The 24,676-nt window shown below is 34.2% G+C and overlaps 2 protein-coding genes and 1 long non-coding RNA gene across 3 annotated transcripts; 1 reads left to right on the top strand and 2 right to left on the bottom strand.

The window, feature by feature from the left end:
- The first annotated feature begins 6,233 nt into the window (after window positions 1-6,233).
- On the top strand, window positions 6,234-15,133 carry LOC137648250 (glutamate receptor ionotropic, delta-1-like). Its single transcript, XM_068381174.1, has 6 exons — window positions 6,234-6,691; window positions 7,577-7,706; window positions 9,889-10,069; window positions 12,107-12,294; window positions 13,454-13,853; window positions 14,996-15,133. The coding sequence occupies exons 1-6, from the start codon at window positions 6,352-6,354 to the stop codon at window positions 15,131-15,133; spliced, it is 1,377 nt and encodes a 458-aa protein (XP_068237275.1). The 5' UTR covers window positions 6,234-6,351.
- A 310-nt stretch (window positions 15,134-15,443) lies between these two features.
- Window positions 15,444-17,992, bottom strand: LOC137648249 (uncharacterized). The gene is made up of 2 exons (XM_068381173.1): window positions 17,910-17,992; window positions 15,444-15,801 (listed from the first exon to the last, which is right to left on the bottom strand). Exons 1-2 carry the CDS (start codon window positions 17,990-17,992, stop codon window positions 15,444-15,446), a joined length of 441 nt encoding a protein of 146 aa, XP_068237274.1.
- Window positions 17,993-21,945: 3,953 nt separating this feature from the next.
- On the bottom strand, window positions 21,946-23,434 carry LOC137648484 (uncharacterized). The gene is made up of 2 exons (XR_011045636.1): window positions 23,314-23,434; window positions 21,946-22,233 (listed from the first exon to the last, which is right to left on the bottom strand). It is a non-coding gene; the product is annotated as an uncharacterized lncRNA (long non-coding RNA).
- Window positions 23,435-24,676: the final 1,242 nt, after the last annotated feature.

Genomic DNA, 24,676 nt, shown 5'->3' with positions numbered 1-24,676 from the left:
TATTTATTTCATTTGTTTGTTAGTGAGCAACTCTAAACAAAAACTACTGTACCGATTTTGATCAAACTTAATAGACTTGTTAGGTATAACCCAAGGATGAATCTGTAACATTTTGGATGAAGTACATCAAAGTACAAGTAAGCAGCAGTACTTTGAAAATAATGGCAATGTTAAGTAAAAGTATTTTTTTTTTAACATTACGCAAAAACTACTGAACTAATTTCAACCAAACTTGCTGGAATTATGGGATAGGACCCAAGGACAAATCCATTGTTTTTTTAAGAAAATACATAGAAGCAAAAGTACACAGTGGAGTTAAGAGCAGAATAAGACTGCTTGGCGTGGCGAAGGCATGCTCTCTACCGAGTGCCCCTGTAGTATTTATATATATATATATATATATATATATATATATATATATATATATATATATATATATATATATATATATATATATATATACATATATATATATATAAATATACATATATATATATATATATATAAATATATATATATATATATATATATATATATATATATATATATATATATATATATATATACACACAGTATATATATACATATATATATATATATATATATATATATATATATATATATATATATATATATATACAGTATATATATATATATATATATATATATATATATATATATATATATATATATATATATACAGTATATATATATATATATATATATATATATATATATATATATATATATATATATATATATACATATAGATATATACATATATATATATATATATATATATATATATATATATATATATATATATATATATATATATATATATACTATTATTACTACGGTAATCAAAACATTATATCCTCAGAATTTTTCGTGAGCTCAACTATTTCATTATAATTATTATTAGCTAAGCTACAACCCTAGTTGGAAAAGCCAGATGCTATAAGCACAGGGGGTCCAACATGGAAAAAATAGCCCAGTGAGGAAAGAAAACAAGGGAAAATTAAATATTTTAAGAACAGTACCAACATTACTATAAATATTTCTTATATAAACTATTAAAAAATTGACAAAACAAGAGGAAGAGAAATAAGAGAGAACAGTTTGCCCGCGTATACCCTCAAGCAAGAGAACTCTAACCTAATAATTAATACATGTACACTACAGATGAGCCTAATATTCGTTTTGGAATTAGTAATACGAATTATTCACATTATTTTAATGATTCACAAGTTCCCTACCAAATACTTTTCGAATATTGAATACTGGACTATAGGCCTATATCAACAATATTCTTATATGAATTCAGTAAGAGAATGGATATTACTGCGACTTAATCTAGTAAATTATGAAATCTTAGCCTTTTGCACATATACGTATTTTAATAAGTCCGTATACTATATATATATATATATATATATATATATATATATATATATATATATATATATATATATATACATATATATATCATTAACTTGTATATATATATATATATATATATATATATATATATATATATATATATATACATATATATATCATTAACTTGTATACATATATATATATATATATATATATATATATATATATATATATATATATATATATATATCATTAACTTGTATATATATACATATAAATATATATATATATATATATATATATATATATATATATATATATATATATATATAGATATATAACAGTTAAAAATTATCCATTTTAATATTTCATGCAATATTCTCTACAAATTGGAAAGCTATCATCAGCCTTTATAGATCTCCTCAAAAGAATCCTTAACATCTGATTTAAATTTTCATTTAAAGATCATGAAAATAAATTCCTGAAAGTAATAAAAAATCATTATAGACGTTTCTACGGAGCACAGAAATTTTCTCAAATATGTCAGTTAAGCGTTATTATTATTTGAAAATACTTAAAAATACATTTTCAGACCTTTAATTTTTAATGTACATCATCAACCCATATTAAAATCCTAATTGTTTTTATAATTTGAGAAGGATGTATACAAAATAGTAAGCACAATGAAATTAGAGATAGCAAGAGTTAAAACATCAATATATAAGCGATGAATTTGTATAAAAGAGTAAGCGCCATATTGTTCTTAAAATATTTATAATTGTTCATTATATCTCTCGTAGTACATTTATTTCTTTATTACCTTTCCTCAATGGGCTATTTTTCCTTGTTGGAGCCCTTGGGCTTATAACATCCTGCTTTTCCAACTAGGGTTGTAGCTTAGATAGTAGTAGTAGTAGTAGTAGTAGTAATATAGGCCTATCCTTTATATCTTGTCATTATAATGTTAAGAATTTATTAGATCCAATAAAATATTTAAGGACAATTTGAGTTACAAAACATAGCTTAAATAATCTAATGGTTTACCTTTAGAAGAGGGAGACAGGAAGCTTTAATTTTGAGGCTGCCAAAGGACTCACTGCTCAGTGCTCAGCTGTGCTGAGCTGCATTCGTCAGTCGTCTCCTATAGGACTCCTAATCCTCTGCCTGATCCTGCAGCTAGTCTATTAACTCAATTAACTGATCCTCATGTTGAGTTTGGTATCGTAAGAAAGCTTGGAATCTGAAGTGTCAATTAACTGTTCTTCATGTTGAGTTTGGTATCGTAAGAAAGCTTGGAATCTGAAGAGAGCCAATTAACTGTTCTTCATGTTGAGTTTGGTATCGTAAGAAAGCTTGGAATCTGAAGAGTGCCAATTAACTGTTCTTCATGTTGAGTTTTGGTATCGTAAGAAAGCTTGGAATATGAAGAGTGCCAATTAACTGCTCTTCATGTTGAGTTTGGTATCGTAAGAAAGCTTGGAATATGAAGTGCCAATTAACTGTTCTTCATGTTGAGTTTGGTATCGTAAGAAAGCTTGGAATATAAAGTGCCAATTAACTGTTCTTCATGTTGAGTTTGGTATCGTAAGAAAGCTTGGAGTATGAAGAGTTCCAATTAACTGTTCTTCATGTTGAGTTTGGTATCGTAAGAAAGCTTGGAATCTGAAGTGCCAATTAACTGTTCATGTTGAGTTTGGTATCGTAAGAAAGCTTGGAATATAAAAAGTCCCAATTAACTGTTCTTCATGTGAGTTTGGTATCGTAAGAAAGCTTGGAATCTGAAGAGTGACAATTAACTGTTCTTCATGTTGAGTTTGGTATCGTAAAAGAGCTTGGAATATGAAGAGTGCCAGGAAAATGTTCAATTCAATGTAGGTAAACGAAGGAAAGCTATAGGAGATTGGGGGTAGAGAAGCACGTCAGCTAACAGATACACAAGATTACGTCATTTGGGCCGAAAAAAATTCTCGAGCCTGAATTCAAATTGATATCCTTATATCCTGCTAAGAATTTGACCAACACGAGTGCGCTCTTATAATAAAACACAGACATATTCACACCACACTGAGGAAACACTGTATCACCTCTAAGGACACTGTCGTTGATATCCTAGATTCCTAGGTCACTACAACGGATCTAATATACGTGACGACATCAGTGTTGCTAGATATAGGGATTTATCCCTAGATTTGGAAATTTTGGGTGTCTGTTGGGGATATTCCGTACAAATTTCTTCGAGGAATAAACACAGATGAGTGAAACTTGCTATTGTTGCAATTAGTTTGCTTGTACTTGTATGAAGTATAGTGAGTAACTTCAATATCAGTGAAGCCTACAGGATCAGAAGAAAATATCAATTGGGGAAATGAGGATTTTTTTGGGGGGATTGTTTTGGGGATTTTTAGGCTAATCCATCTGGCACAGGGTTGCCAGGTTGGCCTTTTTTCAGGCCAAACACTTCAAAATTTGGCTTTTTCTTAAATTGGTTGGCCGTTAGCAATATCATAAAAAGAAAGTTTGGCCTAAATTTTATATTTTTGGCTATGTTTTATTAATGGGTTGGCCTTTTAAAGCTTCTGTTGATCAGAAGTTGGGCTTTTCTCACTTAAAAACCTGGCAACCCTGATCTGGCAACACTGGGTCACGAAATGTAAACATTGCTTCATGGCAGACGTCTTGAATTTCAAAATAAAATCGTCATTTTCTGTCAAGGGATCACTCATTTAGCCATGTGACTCTACCACATACGTCTATGTACGTAATGGAACTAATGGTGATACATTAAAACCATTAGTTCTTTATACTCTCACATATTAACGTAAAAACTTAGGAAATTACGAGCGTAACACTGACACTAACACTGAAAGTTAACGACTGGGTTCCACATTTTAGTTTTGGTGTTGTTATACATCGCACATGGTGTATAATGAATATAAAGACAATAAATACAATACTTTAGGCTTTGATAAAAGATAAATTTTAAAGTAAAAATAATTTTATTTAAATTCATAATATATTATTTTAGTTTTAGTGTTGTTATACATCGCTCGTGGTGAAAACTAATCGCAGTGTTGCCACGATGTATAATGACTATAAAGACAATAAATACATTACTTTAGGCTTTGATAATAGATAAATTTGAAAGTAAAAATAATATTCTTTAAATTCATTATAACATAAATTAATGCATGTAAGTTTTACATTACGTATTCAGATAAAATATCTTCTTCCGCTTCGATATTCTATCTGAATACGTTTATGTAGAATAACATAAAAGGAGCCTGATTTAACATCACTGAAATATCTGGTGGGTCACAGACATCCTAAAGGATTTGAAGGAAACTGGAAATCCATGTCTCTTTGGAGCAACATTTACAAATGAAAATATTTATACGTAGTTATATATAAAACCATGCTAACATGAACACAAAACGTGTGTGTGTGTGTGTGTGTGTGTGTGTGTGTGTGTGTTTGCGTCTGGATATACATATATGTATGCCTGTATGTGAGTATACACATTTAGTATATTTATATGTGTATATATAAAATTGCATACACAGTACACACGTAGGCCTATGTATATATATATATATATATATATATATATATATATATATATATATATATATATATATATATATATATATATATATGTGTGTGTGTGTGTGTGTGTGTGTGTGTATAGTATGTATGCATGTACATATAGAATGTCTATACATATATATGCACACACAAATGTGTATATGTATATACTGCATGTAAGTGCATACATACATAGATAAATACACTATATATACATATATACTATATAGATACATATATCTTAAAACCAAATAAATAATCAGTGGTGGTTTTGAATACACTTAAATCTCCAGCTCACTAAAAGAAGATTGAATCCTAACTTGATTTCGTTCCAATAATAAACAGACATTTCATCATACATAGACTCTAAAAGCAATTCTCATTACAAAAAGAACGTGTCATCTAAAACCTAACCGTTATGAGTAATTGATAAGAAAAGCAAGGAACCAATGGAAGCCATAATAATTAATTATGAACATATCGATCTACCTGGCTAGTCAAGAGTTCAGATGGCGAGGAGGACATGTTCAGTCTTCTGTTATGTTCTGGAAGTGGCGCTGTTGGGAGGTATAGCCGTTTGCAGCTAGTCATATGTACCTCAGTTAATATTCAACTCTATTTTAATTTGACACCATGAGGAGAAATATCTCTCTATCGTGTCTTCTGAATTTTGGTTTCGGTGTCTGGGTCAGCTCAACCGTCTTTGGGGCAGAACAAGGGAGAATTGTCTCTCTTTATGATACTGTTCAAGGATCTGAGACTAAAAATGTTGCTACCCAGGTTATAAGAGAAGTTATTTCGGGTCCTTTAAAAGATTATCATGTGACTCTGATGACGTCTTCTGATCTTGGTTGGGAAAGACCAGGCACTGATGATTTGGTTGCTTCAATGTCTGTCCCTATTTATATTTTGCGTATGGGTCCAGAGGACGTCAACTTCAATAATACTCAAGAAAATGTGGAAGATGATTTCGAGAACTCTGAGAGTAGAGGAATGTTTAACTACAATCACATGAAACAAAGTAAGTTTTTTTGTCTTTTGTAAAATCAATGATAAGATGTTTCCATTGCATGAGCAGCTGTAAATGTTTTTTCTACAGTTAAATAAATATTAAAGGCTTAGAATAATGCATAATCTTGCTCCATAATTCAGTTATAGATGAATAATCCTTGGTCATTCTTAGTTTGGATTAGAAGAGGAGTATAAATTAGTTTTTGCAATATTATTTGTAATAATTAAAACTGAATTACAGCCGTGGCAGTGATCGTAACCTCAAAAAGACAAGAATGGTGGCCACTTTGGAACCCTGACGTCAGTTGGTCAGCCAAGGCTGTTTTGATCATCTCGACCACTTCCTGTTGGTTACCTTACCTGAGATCACCTTTCATGGATAAGACGTCTTTCGTGGCCATGATTTGCCCTTACGCCGATAAGGGGAGATCGGAAGAACCAGTTTCCTATAAGGTATTGACGTGGTTACCCTTCGTCTTGGGACAGAAACTGGAAAACCTAGGCCGATGGGAGTTAGATTCCTTCCCGCTCTGGAAGAAGCTCTTCGTTGACCGATTCCAGGACATGAGCGCCAAAAATCTGTCTACTTATGCGATAGACCAAGATGAACCGCTGGTCTACATTCATGAAGGGAAGACTTTAAAGGGGGTCAATGTTAATATCCTCGATTCCATGTCCAAATGGCTGAAGTTTCAGAACGAGTTGGATCACGGAGGTAAGCGTAGGCCTATTGAGATCATGTTTCTTTTCCAGGGTAAATGGAGTTTCAAAAGAAGTTTGTTATTCATGTTTCCATAAAATTCTAATTTCCCTTAAATTGTTCAAAGGCATTTTTTACATGTTGTAATATACAAATAGGCTTTCCCGAAGTATTTAAATTGGTTTATTAAGTCCCCATAACTATGTAGATGTGGTACACACTATATATACAGTATAAATATTGTACATGCATATTTCTAATTACTTTTATTTTTACTATAAATATTCAAGAAATTATTGGAAACTAAATCTGAAATAAGGGAGATTGACTGAAAGCAAATGGGGAAAATAAGATATACTATAAATAGAATTAGAAAAATTGTGAGCTAAAAATAATATCTACTGTAGATAATCTAAAAAAATAAGTTTCTACGCATGTACTAATATTAACCATAACTTCTAAGAGAAAGACACTCGAATCAAACCATTGTTCTCTAGTCCTGGGTAGTGCCATAGCCTCTGTACCATGGTCTTCCACTGTCTTGGGTTAGAGATCTTTTGCTTGAGGGTACACTTGGGCCTACTATTCTATCTTGTTTCTCTTCCTCTTGTTATTTTGAATTTTGTTTTTCCTCTTGTTTTCAATTTTTTATAGTTTACATATGAAAGATTTATTTTAATGTTATTGTTCTTAAACTTCCCTTGTAGTTTATTACCTTATTTTCTTTCCTCACTGCGCTATTTTCCTTGTTGGAGCCCTTGGGCTTGTTGCATCTTGCTTATCCAACTAGGGTTGTAGCTTGGCAAGTAATGATACTACTACTACTACTACTACTACTACTACTACTACTACTACTAATAATAATAATAATAATAATAACACCCCCATGTTCACACACAGCTGGAGAGACTTGGGAGAATGTAGGCGAGCTCGTCAGAACAGGCCAAAGAGACGTCATGATCAACTTCAACACCAACACGCCAGAGAGATACCGCGATTTTGATCTGTCTGTTGCCTACCATTATGAAGGGTGAGTTTACCATTTCTTGTGTACCACCCGTGTGTCACACGAGTGTACATAGTAACGACAGGGTGTTCGGGTCACTCCGGGGCCACCCATGTGACGAAAAGCAACTGAGTCACAACCCACTCTTGGCTCGTCACATGGGTGACCCCGGAGTGACCCGAACACCCTGTCGTTACTATGTACACCTAACGACAGGGTGTTCGGGTCACTCCGGGGTCACCTATGTGACGAAAAGCCACTGAGTCACAACGTACTCTTGGCTCGTCAGATTGGTGACCCCGGAGTGACCCGAACACCCTGTCGTTACTATGTACACCTAACGACAGGGTGTTCGGGTCACTCCGGGGCCACCAATGTGACGAAAAACAACTGAGTCACAACCTACTCTTGGCTCGTCACATTGGTGACCCCGGAGTGACCCGAACACCCTGTCGTTACTATGTACACCTAACGACAGGGTGTTCGGGTCACTCCGGGGCCACCAATGTGACAAAAAGCAACTGAGTCACAACCTACTCTTGGCTCGACCCCGGAGTGACCCGAACACCCTGTCGTTACTATGTACACTCGTGTGACACACGGGTGGTACACTTGTTTTGCAATGGGTGGACATGTATTCACCGTGTTTAATTACGCAGGGCTGTGGTGGCCTTACTGGTAGCGCCCTTGCCTGGTGATCGCCAGACTGGGGCTCTAGTCCCGCTCAAACTCGTTAAGTTCCTCTCGTCGCTGTAACCTCACCATCCTTGTGAGCTAAATTGGGGGTTTGGGGAGCCTATAGGACTGGGGTTGGAGTCCCGCTGAAACTCGTTAGTTCCTCTGGTCGCTGTAACTTCACCATCCTTGTGAGCTAAATTGGGGGTTTGGGGGAGCCTATAGGACTGGGGTTGGAGTCCCACTGAAACTCGTTAGTTCATTTGGTCACTGCAACCTCAGCATCCTTGTGAGCGAAATAGCGGGTTTGAGGGAGCCTATAGGACTATCTGCTGAGTCATCAGCATCCATTTCCTGGCCCTCCTTGGTCCTAGCTTGGGTAGAGAAGGGGCTTGGGTGCTGATCATATGTATATATGGTCAGTCTTTAGGGCATTGTCCTGCTTGATAGGGGAATGTGACTGTCCCTTGCCTCTGCCATTCATGAGCGGACTTTAAACCTTTAAACAGGTTTCAATTAACCAGTTTCTAAGTATGAAAAAGGGTGGAAATATATTCACAAAGATTGTCTCTGTATAAACAAATATTCCACTGATACGTATTCTAAATACGTGAATGGTAATCAAGTATTCTATAGGATTACCTCTGGATAAAAGTTGTTCCAATGACCCGTATTCTAAGTATGTGAATAGTAATCATATAATTAGTATGAGCGCCTCTATTTAAAATATCTTCAAATGCCACGTATTCTAAATACGTGAATGGTAATCAAGTATTCTATAGGATGACCTCTATTTCAAAGATTTTCCAATAACCCGTATTCTAAGTATGTGAATAGTAATCATGTATTCTATAGGATTATATACCTCTCGAAATTTTTTTTCCAATGACCTGTATTCTAAGCACGTAAATGATAATCAAGTATTCTATAGAATTACCTATCGTTAAAAGATCTTCCAATGACCCGTATTCTAATTACGTAAATGATAATCATGTACTCTTTAATATTACCTCTACATAAAAAGATTTGCCGATGACTTGTATTCTAAGTATGTGAATGGTAATCAAGTATTCTATAGGATTACCTCTATTTAAAAGATTTTCCAATAACACTTATTCTAAGTACGTAAATGTTAATCAAGTATTCTATAGAGTTACCTCGAATTCAAAGATTGCCAAATGACCTGTATTCTAAGTACGTGAATAGTAATCAAGTATTCTATAGAATTGCCTATCGATAAAAGATCTTCCAATGACCTGTATTCTTAGTACGTGAATGGTAATCAAGTATTCTATAGAATTGCCTATCGATAAAGGATCTTCCAATGACCTGTATTCTAAGTACGTGAATTGTAATCAAATATACTATAGAATTGCCTATCGATAAAAGATCTTCCAATGACCCGTATTCTAATGGTAATCATATATTTAGTATAACTACATATAGAGAAAACAGATCTTTCAAAGTCAATTGATTCACATGAAGAATCCTGTATTTCAAGGAATTCATAATTTCACAACTTCTCCCTCAGATTTGGCCTGGTGCTAGAAATCCCACCTCCGTTCCCAAGATGGCAAAACGTTCTCCAGCCCTTTTCCAAAGAAGTTTGGATTTCCATGGTAATCTCTTTAATGATTACAATCGTCTTCTACCACAAGCTGAACGCCCAGAATGAGAGTTCACCCGTGGTCAATGCTGTGTGTATCAGCCAGGTAAAGATGTGATATTTATCAATGAATTAAACTCTTAAGCTAAAGTGACGTAGGGTTAGATTCATGACTACTGGACATAAGACGAATTCAAAGTTAGGGACAATGTTTAACCTTTAACAGCTTTCAGATTCAAGATGCTTTTTGGCTGTTTCACATTACTTCGATGCGTTTTTATAAGATATTCCAAATTGAACAAAGTAAATTAGTCTGCAGATAAAGTGTCTCGATGTAAAAAAAAAAAAAAAGTCTGGTCTCTTCCTGTATGTTTTAGATAAACTTTATGAATGTTATTAGCCAGGGAATAATTTATGAAACTATTTTTTCCACCTATCTTAGCATAACCTCGTCTATTTACTCAATTTCAGTCTCGATGTAAAAAAAAAAAAAGAAAAAAAAATGTCCGGTCTCTGTCTGTAGGTTTTAGATAAATTTCACCAATGTTATTATCCAGGGAATATTAATTATGAAACTATTTTTTTTCCACCTATCTTAGCATAACTTCGTCTATTTACTCAATTTTAGTCTCGATGTAAAAAAAAAAAAAATGTCCGGTCTGTGGGTTTTAAATATATTTCGTCAATCTTACTAACCAGGGGATATTAATTCTAAAACTATTTTTTACACCTGTCTTATCATAACCTAAACTATATACTCAAGTATTATTACACTAATCAATAAAGGTACACAAATCTCTCAGCTTCTCAACTCTTCAATCTATCAACTTATTCTAACCACTTAATTGTGTCTACTCACATTTTCACCATTTTAGACTTATTGACTTTGTGACTCTATAAAGTCTACTAATCAAAACCAGGCAGTTATATGAACATTAATGGTCATAATACAATTTCTAAATAGATTATTGAACTTCAAGAGTAGTGAGTCACTTATATTATCAATAGAAATTATATTAAAAAAGCCAAATAATTTCTTTGGACAGAGAAAATAATAGAAAATTCCATCCTGTTCGTAATACTAGGCAGGCAGTTAATTCTAATAGCCAGGCCTTCTCCGTCATGAGGCTCAATACTACACAGTATTCTAGAAGTCTTATTCCAGCTGTGACCAAGTTTTGGAATGATCTTCCTAATCGGGTGGTTGAATCAGTAGAACTTCAAAAGTTCAAAGTTGCAGCAAATAGTTTTATGTTGAACAGGCTGACATGAGTCTTTTTATAGTTTATATATGACATATCTGTTTTGACGTTGTTACTATTTTCAGAATGATTTATTGTTAATTTGTTCTCATCATATATTTATTTCATTATTTCCTTTCCTCACTGGGCTATTTTTCCCTGCTGGACCCCTTGGGCTAATAGCATCTTGCTTTTCCAACTAGGGTTGTAGCTTGACTAATAATAATAATAATAATAATAATAATAATAATAATAATAAGAGGTTACACTCGGGCACACTATTCTATCTTATTTCTCTTTCTCTTTTTTTTTTGTTAAAGTTTTTTTATAGTCTATATAGGAAATATTTATTTTAAAGTTGTTACTGTTCTTAAAATATTCCATTTTTCCTTGTTTCCTTTCCTCACTGGGTTACTTTCCCTGTTGGAGCCCCTGGGCTTATAGCATATCCTTCTTTTCAAACTAGGGTTGTAGCTTAGTAAGTAGTAGTAGTAGTAGTAATAATAATAATAATAATAATAATGATAATAATAATAATAATAATAATAATAATAATAATTGGGCTAGTAGCATCTTGCTTTTCCAACTAGGGTTGTAGCTTAGTAAGTAATAATAATAATAATAATAATAATAATAATAATAATAATGATAATAATAATAATAATAATAATAATAATTGGGCTAATAGCATCTTGCTTTTCCAACTAGGGTTATAGCTTAGTAAGTAATAATAATAATAATAATAATAATAATAATAATAATAATAATAATAATAATAATAATAATAATAATAATAATAATAATTGGGCTAATAGGATCTTGCTTTACCAACTAGGGTTGTAGCTTGGTTAGTAATAATAATAATATTAAATGCTAAAACCACGTTACCTTCTCTAACGCAGAGTCTGCTATCAATTCCCATGACAACTGTCCCTGGATCCTGGAGGATACGAAACTTCCTGCTGATTTGGTGGATCGCTTCTTGGATCCTGAAGCTATCTTGGATCTGTAACCTCATCGCGGTGCTTACAATTCCCGTATTCCCTACGAAGATTCAGACAAAGCAGGAATTAGCAGAGAGTAAATACAGGTGATTGATTGATTGATTTAAAGTTTTCAGGCATCCTGACATCTAAGGTCATTGATGCCGGTAACATTTATGTATACAAAAGTAAAAAAATAAGATAAAATAAAAAATTAAAGAGTATTCAATTAAAATCATAAAAGTTGAATGTCATTAAAGTTAAATAGTTTTCAGAAGACCTGCTTCTGAAATAAATCTAAAAATGCCACTTGCATAGGACACATCATGTCCAAGAATCTTGGCGAGGATGAACCTGCCACCCTCACCTCGAGCCTCAAACAAATATCTATTCCTTAAGTTTTTATAATTGGGGCATTCGGTCAACAAATGCCTCACTGTTAGAGGTACTAAACAGTCGTCACAATACGGTTGGTGTTGGCCCTTCAGAATACACTTAACTTATGCATCCTATTGACCAGGAAAGTTATGCCATAAGACAGTTTAAATTAGAATTTCCAATTAATTCCGAGACAAAAATTGATTCCCTTCAACAAAAATTTGTTTATAAATAATTTCTTAAATTAGATCTTCATTATTATTATTATTATTATTATTATTATTATTATTATTATTATTATTATTATTATTATTATTATTAGCTGAGCTACAACCCTATTTGGAAAAGTAAGATGCTATAAGCCCAAGGGTTCCAACAGGGAAAAAATAGCCGAGTGAGGAAAGGAAATAAGGAAATGAATAAACGATCTGAGAAATAATGAACAATTTAGATAAAATATTTTAAAAACAGTAACATCAAAATAGATATTTCATATATATACTATAAAGACTTAGGTCAGCCTGCTCAACATAAAAACATTAACTGCAAGTTTGAACTTATGAAGTTCAGTCGAATCAACTTCCCGATTATTTCAGATTATTGAAAACAGTAACAACATCAAAACAGATATTTCATGTACATATACTACAAAAAGACTTAGGTCAGCCTGCTCAAGATAAAAACATTTACTGCAAGTTTAAACTTTAGAAGTTCAATCGATTCAACTTCCCGATTATTTCAGATTATTGAAAACAGTAACAACATCAAAACAGATATTTCATGTACATATACTACAAAAAGACTTAAGTCAGCCTGCTCAAGATAAAAACATTTACTGCAAGTTTAAACTTTAGAAGTTCAATCGATTCAACTTCCCGATTATTTCAGATTATGCATGTTGGACTACGGCGAATTCGTCCCCGATGCTCTAAAGACTTCGGAGGAATCAACCCTATCCTCCTTAGGAAGAAAACTCGATTTAGTCCCCCTGATGATCGAGTGGAGTGAATTCGGACACGAAGGTTGCGTCAACAAAGTCATTGCTGGAACCCACGCACAGGCAGAGACCTATTCCTATATCAATATCTTATACAGCAGGTTGAAGCACAGTTCGAGGGTTTATATGCTCAAGGATCAACTATATCCTTCGTATTTGTCCTTTCGGTTCAGGAAACACACGCCATGGAAGTACAAGTTCGACATTGGGATGCAGAGACTCTACGAGTCTGGCTTGATCCAGCTGTGGGTACAGAGGGCAATGGAAGACTTTGTTGATAACACTTTTCAAGTAAGTTTGAGTAACAGTTTGATATTGAATGTGAAAAATGTTTTCCTTTGTTACTAAATCTTTACGGGGTATTTTAATGTAAGAACAATGTTTTGTTTGATCCAGTAGCTCAATAAACGGTTCAAGTTATTCGAGATTAGGAGCTCTAAAGTAAACGAAGTTTACCTTCTGAATATTCTCTATCAAGATTTAAAAGTAATTCACTAAATGATTACGTTAAAGCCTACTTTTATAATGCAAGAGGGAAGATTATATATGCCAGAGAACGAAAATGAACTAACTTTACAATGAAATATAAGTAACAGACATCAGTCTTGCTGCATCCATAGAAATCTCAAGGTAAATGATGAAATAATCTCCGAAGTTCCACTGACAGAACTGCCAGTAGTGAAACCATAATGGTACACAGAAATATACAGATTCAAACGACAACAAATGGAGCCCTTTCTAGTCCACTGTATGGTAAAGGCCTCAGACATGTCCTTAATACATGTCTGGGATTTGCCTTTTTCATCACCACATTGGCCAGTACACGGATTGCTGATGGTGGGAGATTTTAGCCTGATTGTTCACGGCAAACCAATATAATAGCAGATGAATTAAGAGCAAGAGTATCAAATACTGTAGGTTTTAGTCGTCTGAACGAAAACACCGAACATTTACAGTAAGTACAGTTAAGCTGTACTGTAGTAATATTGCTGTACTAATGTTACAGTGCAGATGAACATTACAACAGAAAGCATAACAATTGCAAGATATTGATTATTGCTATTCTCTGTTTCTCGTCAAAGCTTTTGCGTAAAGTATAGTTACTTAAGAATTCCATTACAATTGACCTATTTTTTTTTATTCTAAGGATAGATCGAGTACTCTTATGGCTACTGGTGTTTATTATGGAATTGTTTACCCTAACTAGGGAGTAAATTTTTTATTCAAGAATTCCATTATGATCAGCTCACTTTTTGAATTTTAAGGATAGATCTAGTCTTTTATGTCCTCTGATGTTTATTATAGAATTGTTTGCCCGAAGTTAAATCGAGTTGATAAATTACGAAAAAAATTAGAATTGCCATTTCCTAACAAGTTAAAAATCAGTATTTTATTCTTTGGATGGATAATATTTCAAATCTCTTGCTTTCCAGGACAGATCTTTATCAGAACAAGAGGCTCTCACGTTGAACCACCTTCAGGGCACATTCTTCATACTCGCCATCGGAATTATTCTCGCTACTTTAACAGTTGGAGGAGAAGTTCTCAGTCCGCCAAAGAAATTTCTTTAAAGAGAACCTTATTTTTGAGAGAGAGAGAGAGAGAGAGAGAGAGAGAGAGAGAGAGAGAGAGAGAGAGAGAGAGAGAGAGAGAGAGAGAGAGAGAGAGTTTGTGTGTATTTTGTGGCAAAAGATTGACAACTTAATATAATTTCTATGACCAGCTTATGAAATACAATCTTGTTCCTATATCTGAGATGGATTACAAAATACCAAATTAGACCTAATTTTAAAGGTTTTTGTGTCACTGATTTGAGTACTTTATTAATAGTTAATAGAATGACAGACTTTCAACAAGAATTGTAATTCTCTGCTGCAGTGATCACTTGTTTATTGACAGAATGGAGGGGATACTGAGAGATGAGGAAGATGCTAGAAGATGAGAGGGATGCTGAGAGATGAGGGGTGATGTTAGAGGAGAGAGATGCTGAACGATGAGAGGGAAGTTGAGAGATGAGAGGGATGCTAGAGATGAGGGGATACTAGGAGATGAGAGGAATCCAAGATGAGAGGAATCTAAGAAATGAGGGAAGGCTGAGAGATGAGAGGGACGTTGAGAGATGAGAGGGATTCTAGAGGATGAGAGGATTCTAGGAGATAAGGGGATACTAGGAGATGAGGGGATACTAGGAGATGAGGGGATACTAGGAGATGAGGGGATACTAGGAGATGAGGGGATGCTGAAATATGAGCGGATGCTGAGAAATGAGGAGTTGTTAAGAGACGAGAGGAATGGTAGGAGATGAGAGGAATGGTAGGAGATGAGAGGAATGGTAGGAGATTAGAGGAATGGTAGGAAATGAGCAAATTCTGGAGATGAAGGATAAGCAAGGATATGATGGATATGCTGGGGGATGATGGATAAGCTAGGAGATGAAGGATAAGCTGGGACATGATGGATAAGCTGGGAAATAAGGGATCAGCTGGGAGATGATGGATAAGACTGGGAAATGATGGATAAGCTGGGAAATTTGGGGATCAGCTAGGAAATGATGGATAAGGTGGGAAACGGAAGATAAGCTGGGAAATGAAAGATAAGCTGGGAGATGAATGATAAGCTGGGATATGAAGGATAAGCTGGGTGATGACGGGATATCAGATGAGAAAAACTTTGTTGACTTATGAAATCCTGAAATTTTGTGCCCGAAAAAAAAATAGTATTTGAGCCGAAATTGGTGTCTTAGAAATGTGATTTACGACTACTAATCTCTTCTTTAAACCATAAAACATTTTCTATTCAGCTGTTAATTAGAGTATCTAGTGATAAGAATCCAGGAATAAATATTTTAAACAGAACCTCCTCTTAATTACCTTCTAAAATCACTTGTGATGATAGTATGTGCTGTAAGACCAATAGAACATTCTTTCTGTGCTGAAAAATATCATAAATTCTGAAACAATTTGTTTGGGTGATATTATATAAGCGTTGTCTCTTGTGAAAAAATTAGAGTGAGCACTTCCCAAGAGAGATTAGTTCACCAAACTTTTAGCTGGGCTCAACGAGGCACTAGAAGAGTTGGAAGACCCAGGCCTACATGGATGACGACTATGAAGCGTGAAGGAGGAGATCATGAATTGAGAAGTATTGATTTAGAAGCTCAAGATAGAGACGACTGACAAAATCTAACCGAAGCCCTTTTGCGTCAATGGGCGTATGAGGAGATAATGATACCCAATTAGTTCACCAAACTTTCAAATGGACTCCACACGGTACTGGCAGAGTTGGAAGACCCAGGCCTACATGGATGAGGACTATGAAGCGTGAAGGAGGATATCATGAATGGAGAAGTATCTAAAAGCTCAAGATAGAGACGACTGATAAAATCTAACCGAGGCCCTTTTGCGTCGATGGGCGTAGGAGGAGATGATGATGATAACCAATTTTAAGGTTAAACATTATCCTTACTCTTAGCTTTCTACTCTGTCTCTTAGCAAGTATAGGACTTTCTTTGGCAGTATTCTACAAGCTGTGGCCTCATTGGTAACGTCTCTGCCTGGTGTTTGCCAGTCGGGGGTTCGAGTCCCGCTCAGACTCCTTAGTGCTATTAGTGTCTGCAACCTTACCGTCCTTGTGAGCTAAGGTTGGGGGGTTTGGAGGGAGCCTATAGCTCTATCTGCTGAGTCATCAGCAGCCACTGCCTGGCCCTCCCTGGTCCTAGCTTGGGTGGAGAGGAGGCTTGGGCGCTGATCATATAATATATGGTCAGTCTCTAGGGCATTGTCTTACTTGATACGGCAATGTCACCCAGTCGGGATTCGAGTCCCGCTCAGACTCGTTAGTGCCATTAGTGTCTGCAACCTTACCATCCTTGTGAGCTAAGGTTGGGGGGTTTGGAGGAGCCTACAGATCTATCTGCTGAGTCATCAGCAGCCACTGCCTGGCCCTCCCTGGTCCTAGCTTGAGTGGAGAGGAGGCTTGGGCGCTGATCATATAATATATGGTCAGTCTCTAGGGCATTGTCCTACTTGATAGGGCAATGTGACTGTCCCTTGCCTCTGCCATTCATGAGCGACCTTTAAAACCTTTAAATAACTTATTTCTCCCAATGAGTTTTGACTTTACATATTCCCTGATGATTCGGTCATATATGAGGCAAAAATCCAGAATACTCAGCACTCATGTCTATGGTCCAAGAACGAGAGGAAGGCCTAAAACTAGATTGAGTGACAATATCAAGGAGATGTGCGGGCTAACGATGGTGGAGTTGGAAAGGAAGGCTCAAGACCGGAATGAATGGAGATGTTTTGTGCAGAGGGCCACGGCCGTTCGACATCGAACACCCCGTACTTGATGATGAAGCACTCATGTAGTATTAGCCCTTTTTCAGTGGGTGATACCTTAACGTGGTGAAATGGTTTACGTAACGCCATGATCAGCTATACTAGTCAGGGCCACCCATACTAGATTGGTTTGCCGTTAGCGATCAGATAAAGTCTCCCACCATCAGCAATAAGTGTTGGTAAGCTTGGTGATGAAAATAGCAAAACACCAGACATGTATAAGGACTTGTCTGAGGACTTTGTCCTACAGTTGACTAGAAACGGCTGCATTTGTTGTTGTTTTTGTTTCTTATTTAAGTATTAGCTAATGCCACAGAGTATTTCCTAGCACTGTAGAATGTCTATATCGAACAAGGGTTAATATATGACAGTTAACATTAAGGCCTTAGTGATGCACCCGTAAGGAAAAGCGCCTTGGAAATTCCAGAATTTCTTAGGTCCCATCAATTCTATTAATAAAAGCAATTGATTTCTTGTCTAACCCTCTCTGTCCTAGGAGGCAAATTCATCCTAAACATGTACTCTGCTTTTTCATGTTGATATCTATTTTATGTAAGTACTAGTAATTTTTTTTATAATGAGGTGCATTTGCACCAACTCGTAGGGTTGCCCCTTTAGCTTGGAAAGGTTTCCCGATCGTCGATTGGTTAGACAAAATTTTAACCAATCAGCTTCTAGGAAAATTTCCCCAGGCTAAAAGGAAGGGCACCCCTGCGAGTCGGAGCAAACGCCCCTCATTAGAGAGAATTGACTATAGTCATTTTACTCGATGTCCTTCCTCACGCAGCAGTCGCGGGAATTCTTTAAATAAAACTAATTGATTTCTTGTCTAACCCTCTGTGTCCCAAGAAGTAAATTCATCCTAAACTTGTACTCGGCCTTCTTTATGTTAATAACTTTTTATGTAAGTAGTAGTTATTTGACTGGAGGTCTTTCCCCACTTAGCAGTCCCATCAATTCTATAAATAAAACCAATAGATTTCTAGTCTAACCATGTGAGTCCTACGAAGCAAATTCATTCTAAACATGTACTCTGCCTTTATGTTAATATCCATTTTTATGTAAGTACTAGTCTTTTGGACGTCCCTCCTCATGTATGCATAATAAAATATCTTTCTATTAAATAAAAAAAGGAGAAAAAAGGGTTGGTACATTACCTCTGCTAGGAGAATTAGCTGGAGCTATTCAAAGCTATTTTGTTTTTTATCCTGAAGGATGATGCTTCCTTTAAGACTGTCAGTTAGGATTGTAGGAGAATGATCTTCCAATAGGAATCCTTCTAGAAGTGACATAAAAGACATAGTCTTTCAAATCGAATCTGAAATGGAAAAAGATTTCAGAACGTTGTAAGAAGTCAAATTATCAAGTCCACAAATAAGATTTAAAGCTTCCCAGATTGGTGGCAAGATAAAACTAGATTAATTTTCACAGGAACATTTATTTATGTCATGAAATTAAACTCCATATAAATAACTTCTATATGGCAATATAGGTCTCAAGAGGTAAATGCTAAATAAGATTAAAGGTAAAACCTACAGAGTAGTTTAAACATGTATATTACAAGAGGTTAAACTGGATCTATAAAGGATTTCTGACCAACCTAACTGCAGTTAAAACTTATTTTAGAGAATCTGAACTGATGTGCAACAAAAGTAGCCTATGTAAGAATCCCATATGCATTCTTAAAAGAACAATAATCAAAGCGACACTATTTCCATTTAACTGGAAATAACTAAAAATATTCTGTATAGATACCATTCTGGATTGGATCTAAGAATTTGGGGCATACATCCCGGTGCTGGAGCCAAGGAAATCTCGCGGATTTACTATTTAATACTAATTCAGCTAGACGAAAAGAAGAGGAAACTTAGGTAAGACAGAAGGTTGATAAATGTCAGTAGATTATGTCCAAAGGGACACCAAGCGTCCTAAGAAACATCCACAGTACTCCGCATGAGGAGCAAATCATGCGTGATTGACAATCCTGACCTGCCTAAATCAATATTATGCTTTGAAATTTAAAAATATTGATCAACAATAGTCCTCCAGTGTTTTGCCTATCACTCTACATTATCTGTTCTGATAGTCTTAAATATTTTCCATATGCATTATACACTATTGAACATTTGCATTAAAAAAAAAAACGGCAAATATCTGGCAACATTCACTCCATGATTTTTATCGTTTTAAAAACATATTGATGTAAAAAATTGATATTACAGTCACCAACCCGTAAAAGATAGTGATAAAATTACGGTCATCTGTATTTTACAGAAAAACGGTCGAGAACTATATTTACGTTTAATTTCCGGTTAAAATTACAGCTTTTTCTTAGTGTAGAGTTACCCGTGATAAATCTACATAACATTTGAAATACACAAAGGTTATTCTGTGGAATACTTTTCATAAGACTTACTTTCCTTATAAGAGCAAGTTTATATTTCACGTCACTTTGAATAGCACGATAGGACGCAATCTCTTCGGCCAGGTCTATAATACTTCCATTCAGAATACTCATCCGTTATCAGAACTGACTGAAAAGACACCCACACATTTTAGATACCAAAATCTTCTCTGTTGAAAGTTACAGTACTGTATACCAGTACCTAATGTTCTAATTAAATAAAATTCCATGTTAAGTATGTTGCCAATGATGTACTAAGTTGGAAATATTAAGTCTACCAAATCCTCAGAAGAAAAACAATTTACAAACTCTGAAAAATGACAACCCCAACGCCTTGTCTCCGCATACGAATCCTCAAGTCTCTGGCAGTCTCGTTATATTACCAACCACGAGCAGTCTTGTGCTCTCTAAAATTTCAAACTGACAAGTGTAGCGTGTAGTTATAACGTCCACAAACTATAAAGTTTGTACTTTGTAGGTCTAATTACTTGGGCAAGTTCCATATTCTGTAAAATTTTTTACAGTTAAGTTACCTATATTTTACGCCAAAGAAAAATGGTAGAAATTTATAAGTTTCGTGTAATACTGTCTAAGAGCTTTATAGCAGGCTGGTTAAGCCAGACAATCAAAACTAACAAATAAAACATACAGAAACTAGAATATAAACCAATCTCAGTTTACATCACAGAAAACCTAACCTAACCAACCTTCGTACAAAGTTCACTAGTAACTAGATCAGGTGTCTAAAGCCACAGTTCTGTCTACTCCGGAAGTTAAGATCTTAAGAAAATTATATCCAAAAAACTAAAGCACTCAAGTTCACGCATTCGAAGAAGGTAACTCCTTGTGAATACATTAAGTTGTAAAAAATTCTGCCCTAGATCAGTCGCCAGGACTGGAGAAGCTATAACCGTTTCTATATTTAATTATGGAAAATTTAGTCTGTGCCATTCAAGAGTTAGGGGCCTCAAACAAAGAAGTAGGCAGTAGAACGACTTACAGCAGGAAGTTAATAACTTAATTACTTTTAAAAGTACAACTTGATAACTATTGCTTGCTACCGTTACTCAAAAATTGTCTTAAAGAAATTCTCAAAGTTCATACCAGGAAAAATTTTGTACCTTACAAGCTATTTCATGCCTTATAGAACAACCTCTAGTAACTGAGTGCACGTTATTGCCAAGTTTTTAAAGCTTAGATTTTGTACTTTTCATAAGATACAATTTTTCATAAGATACAATTAAGTCTTCACAAAGGCTACCACAAGTTACCATAAAGTACCCACGTTACCATCAAGTACCCAGGTTTCGTAACTAATATTTTCTTTTGTTAAACCTTAATCCACTTCAAAGACCAACCCGAGTATTTAAAAATTTAAGAACATAGGCACAAGTATTTGAACACTTGTTCGCCAGGGTTAGATTAATACCAGTACTTTATTGCCAGACATTTCCGCCATATTAATCTATAAGCATTCTTATGCCAAACCTTCAAGGAAATAAAATACCCTAAAACATAAAAAAATTTATATTTATTCAACAAAAATCGGTTCTACAAGCCTTGTGACATCTAAATAAAGAATTTTTTTCTTATATCAGAAATATTAATAGCACTTTAAAGGCCTTGCCGAAGGTTGAACTATCGCATAAAGTACAGTTTTGAGCTTTGAAAAGTAGAATATAAATTCAAACACTTATAGCTTCATACAAGAAAGCTAACGATGAAGCACATTTCCTTGAAGTTTCTAGTTCAAAGTATAATGGCGAAGACCTTCGAAGTGCTTACTTCTGGTTTTAGTGCTTACTTCTGGCGTAGGAGGCACTTTTGACGAGACTTGTCCAGGTGATATTGGAGCAGCAGTCAGCAGTTTAATATGTAGGATCGTACCCAAATCCTTTTAGTGACATGTGGTCCTTCCCCAAAACATCTGCAATATATTGAAACCCATTAGAATGTTTTACAAAACATTGAGAATCAGTACTAAAATAACTAGCAGAATAGTTTTAAAATCTGCAGTATATTGAAACCCTTTAGAATGTTTTACAAAAAATTGAGAATCAGTATTAATATAACTAGAAGAATAGTTTTAACATCTGCAATATATTGAGACCCATTAGAATTTTTCACAAAAAATTGAGAATCAGTATTAAAATAACTAGAAGAATAGTTTTAACATCTGCAATATATTGAAACCCATTAGAATGTTTCACAAAACATTGAGAATCAGTACTAAAATATCTAGCAGAATAGTTTTAAATCTGCAATATACTGAAACCCATTAGAATGTTTTACAAAACATTAAGAATCTGTACTAAAATAAACAATAGTTTTACTTCATTGAATCAAAAGGCTGAACTTTAAAGTATTAGACAAGGCCTTACCAAATCTTCAAGTTTCCTACATAAAACCAAACAATTAAGAGTTAAAACTGATACATCCAAAGATATTAGCATGACAGGTTTAGAAGAAATCTTGAGTTATAGTAACCCCTAAGTGAGGATTCTAAATCAAATTATAATTTTTGATTAAAGCCAATCTGACAAATTTTCAGTTTGAGTTATATATCCTAAGTTTACTTAGGAAAGTATTGTAAATTAGTTAAAATATTTGACCAATTGGTATATACTGCAACAGGAAGATGGTAAATCAATGTTATATCACCGTTTTAAAGTAATTAGTAAATCCATGGTATTTTCAAAGAGAACAAGGTATCTGAAAGTTAACTTAAAAGCCCAGATATAAGTTTTTTTTTTCCTTTAAAAAAAATAAAAGGCTAAAAGCCCAGATATAAGTTTTTTTTTTCCTTTAAAAAAAATAAAAGGCTATAAGTTAAAAGTTAGTCAATAATTGAAAAAGCTTATGAAATTGCTAAAAATATTTATAGATACCATTCACTTTATGAACCTATGCAAGTTTTCTAGCTTCCAGTATAATCTTACAAGGCCAATGAAAATAGTTTAAAACTAAAAGAAAAAAAACAAAAATCACTAACAAAACCAATACTAACCTTTCGGAATAACTTCGTTAACTCCATCCCACGAAAGCAGAACACAATTGTTAACAACTTAAACGTAGCACAACTAACCTTCTAAACAACACCACTTATCAAGGAATAACACGTGACTGTACCTCATGCTAGGAAATCGCCATGAAAACAGTTTTAGCCTGCTTGCCTTGCCTAACCAAGGACGACGGAAAACAGATAGGATTATTTCGTGTTTACCGTCCATGAATCTGGCGGCGGCAAGGAGAACTTGAAAACTTCGAAATAAGAAGAGAAATAAGAAATGTCTTCCAGGTTATACAACTTTTAGTTCTGATTAAATATCACTGATTGATTTCGGTGACGGAGGTTCAAGGTTTAATTTTCTAGTATTTTTGTTGAATTTTAATTCAGTTAAGTGTTTTTTTTGTCTGGTCTCAAATGTAGTTATATTTTCAGAGGTATATTATGTATGACTCTATTTATGCTTTTTATTGTTATCGCAATGTACGTCAAAGTAATTATTGATTTCGGTGATGGAAGTTCAAGGTTTCTATTTAAGTATTTTTGTTGAATTTTAATTCAATTAATCAGTTTTTTAGTCTGTTCTTATGTGAAGTTATGTTTTCAGAGGTATATTATGTATGACTCTATTTATGCTTTTTATTTTTTATTGCGATGTACGTCAAAGTAATTATTCTAAATTACATCTTTGCCATAACAGCAACTTGAGGAAACTGATAGTAATAGATGTAATTTCATGTCAAAGAGATTAAATTTTGTAATGAATCACAGGAGAAAATAAATATGTCAAAGCAATTATTCTAAATTATACCTTTGACCAAATATCTATCTAAGGAAGCTAATAATAATAGATATAATGTCATCAAAGATACTAAGTTTTGTCATAAATCACAGGATAAAATGAAAAATGTGTCAAAAAGCAAATAAAAATTAGATTTTTCTTAATGAAAAAAAAACAGTGCTTTTCCTATACATTAAGAGTCTTTGAAGAAGTACATTTCTAAATATATTCTTCATGGCTCCATTATCCTTGGCAAGGACTCGCAACAAAAGTTAACCTCGGTCCGGATAGAAATGCTATCTCTATTTGCAGCATCGAATTGTAAGTACCATCGTGTTCGTTTTGTTAAGCTATATGTGTTTAAAATGTTACCCTATCCTGGTCATTCTTCAAGGTGTAAAGTCTTTATTTTTCTAGATTATGTACATTATTTGACCTTCAAGTAAAATTGTTTATATACTTTATTTGACCTAAAGTAAACTTAGGTATATACTTTATTTGACCTAAAGTAATCTTAGTTATATACTTTATTTGACCTAAAGTAAACTTAATTCAGTGACGATATTGTTTGCAATGCTAAAA

This window comes from Palaemon carinicauda, chromosome 10 (assembly GCF_036898095.1).
Source record: "Palaemon carinicauda isolate YSFRI2023 chromosome 10, ASM3689809v2, whole genome shotgun sequence".
Lineage (NCBI taxonomy): Eukaryota > Metazoa > Arthropoda > Malacostraca > Decapoda > Palaemonidae > Palaemon > Palaemon carinicauda.
This window is presented reverse-complemented; position numbering and strand designations above follow the sequence as displayed.

Coding starts and splice junctions, on each gene's coding strand:
- LOC137648250 (XM_068381174.1), top strand. CDS start 6,352: ATGGATAAGACGTCTTTCGTGGCCATGATTTGCCCTTACGCCGATAAG. Junction 10,070..12,106: donor ATGCTGTGTGTATCAGCCAG/GTAAAGATGTGA, acceptor TCTCTAACGCAG/AGTCTGCTATCAATTCCCAT. Junction 13,854..14,995: donor TTGTTGATAACACTTTTCAA/GTAAGTTTGAGT, acceptor CTTGCTTTCCAG/GACAGATCTTTATCAGAACA.
- LOC137648249 (XM_068381173.1), bottom strand. CDS start 17,992: ATGGCGTTACGTAAACCATTTCACCACGTTAAGGTATCACCCACTGAA. Junction 15,802..17,909: donor CATGAGTGCTTCATCATCAA/GTACGGGGTGTT, acceptor CTCATATTTCAG/CATCCCCTCATCTCCTAGTA.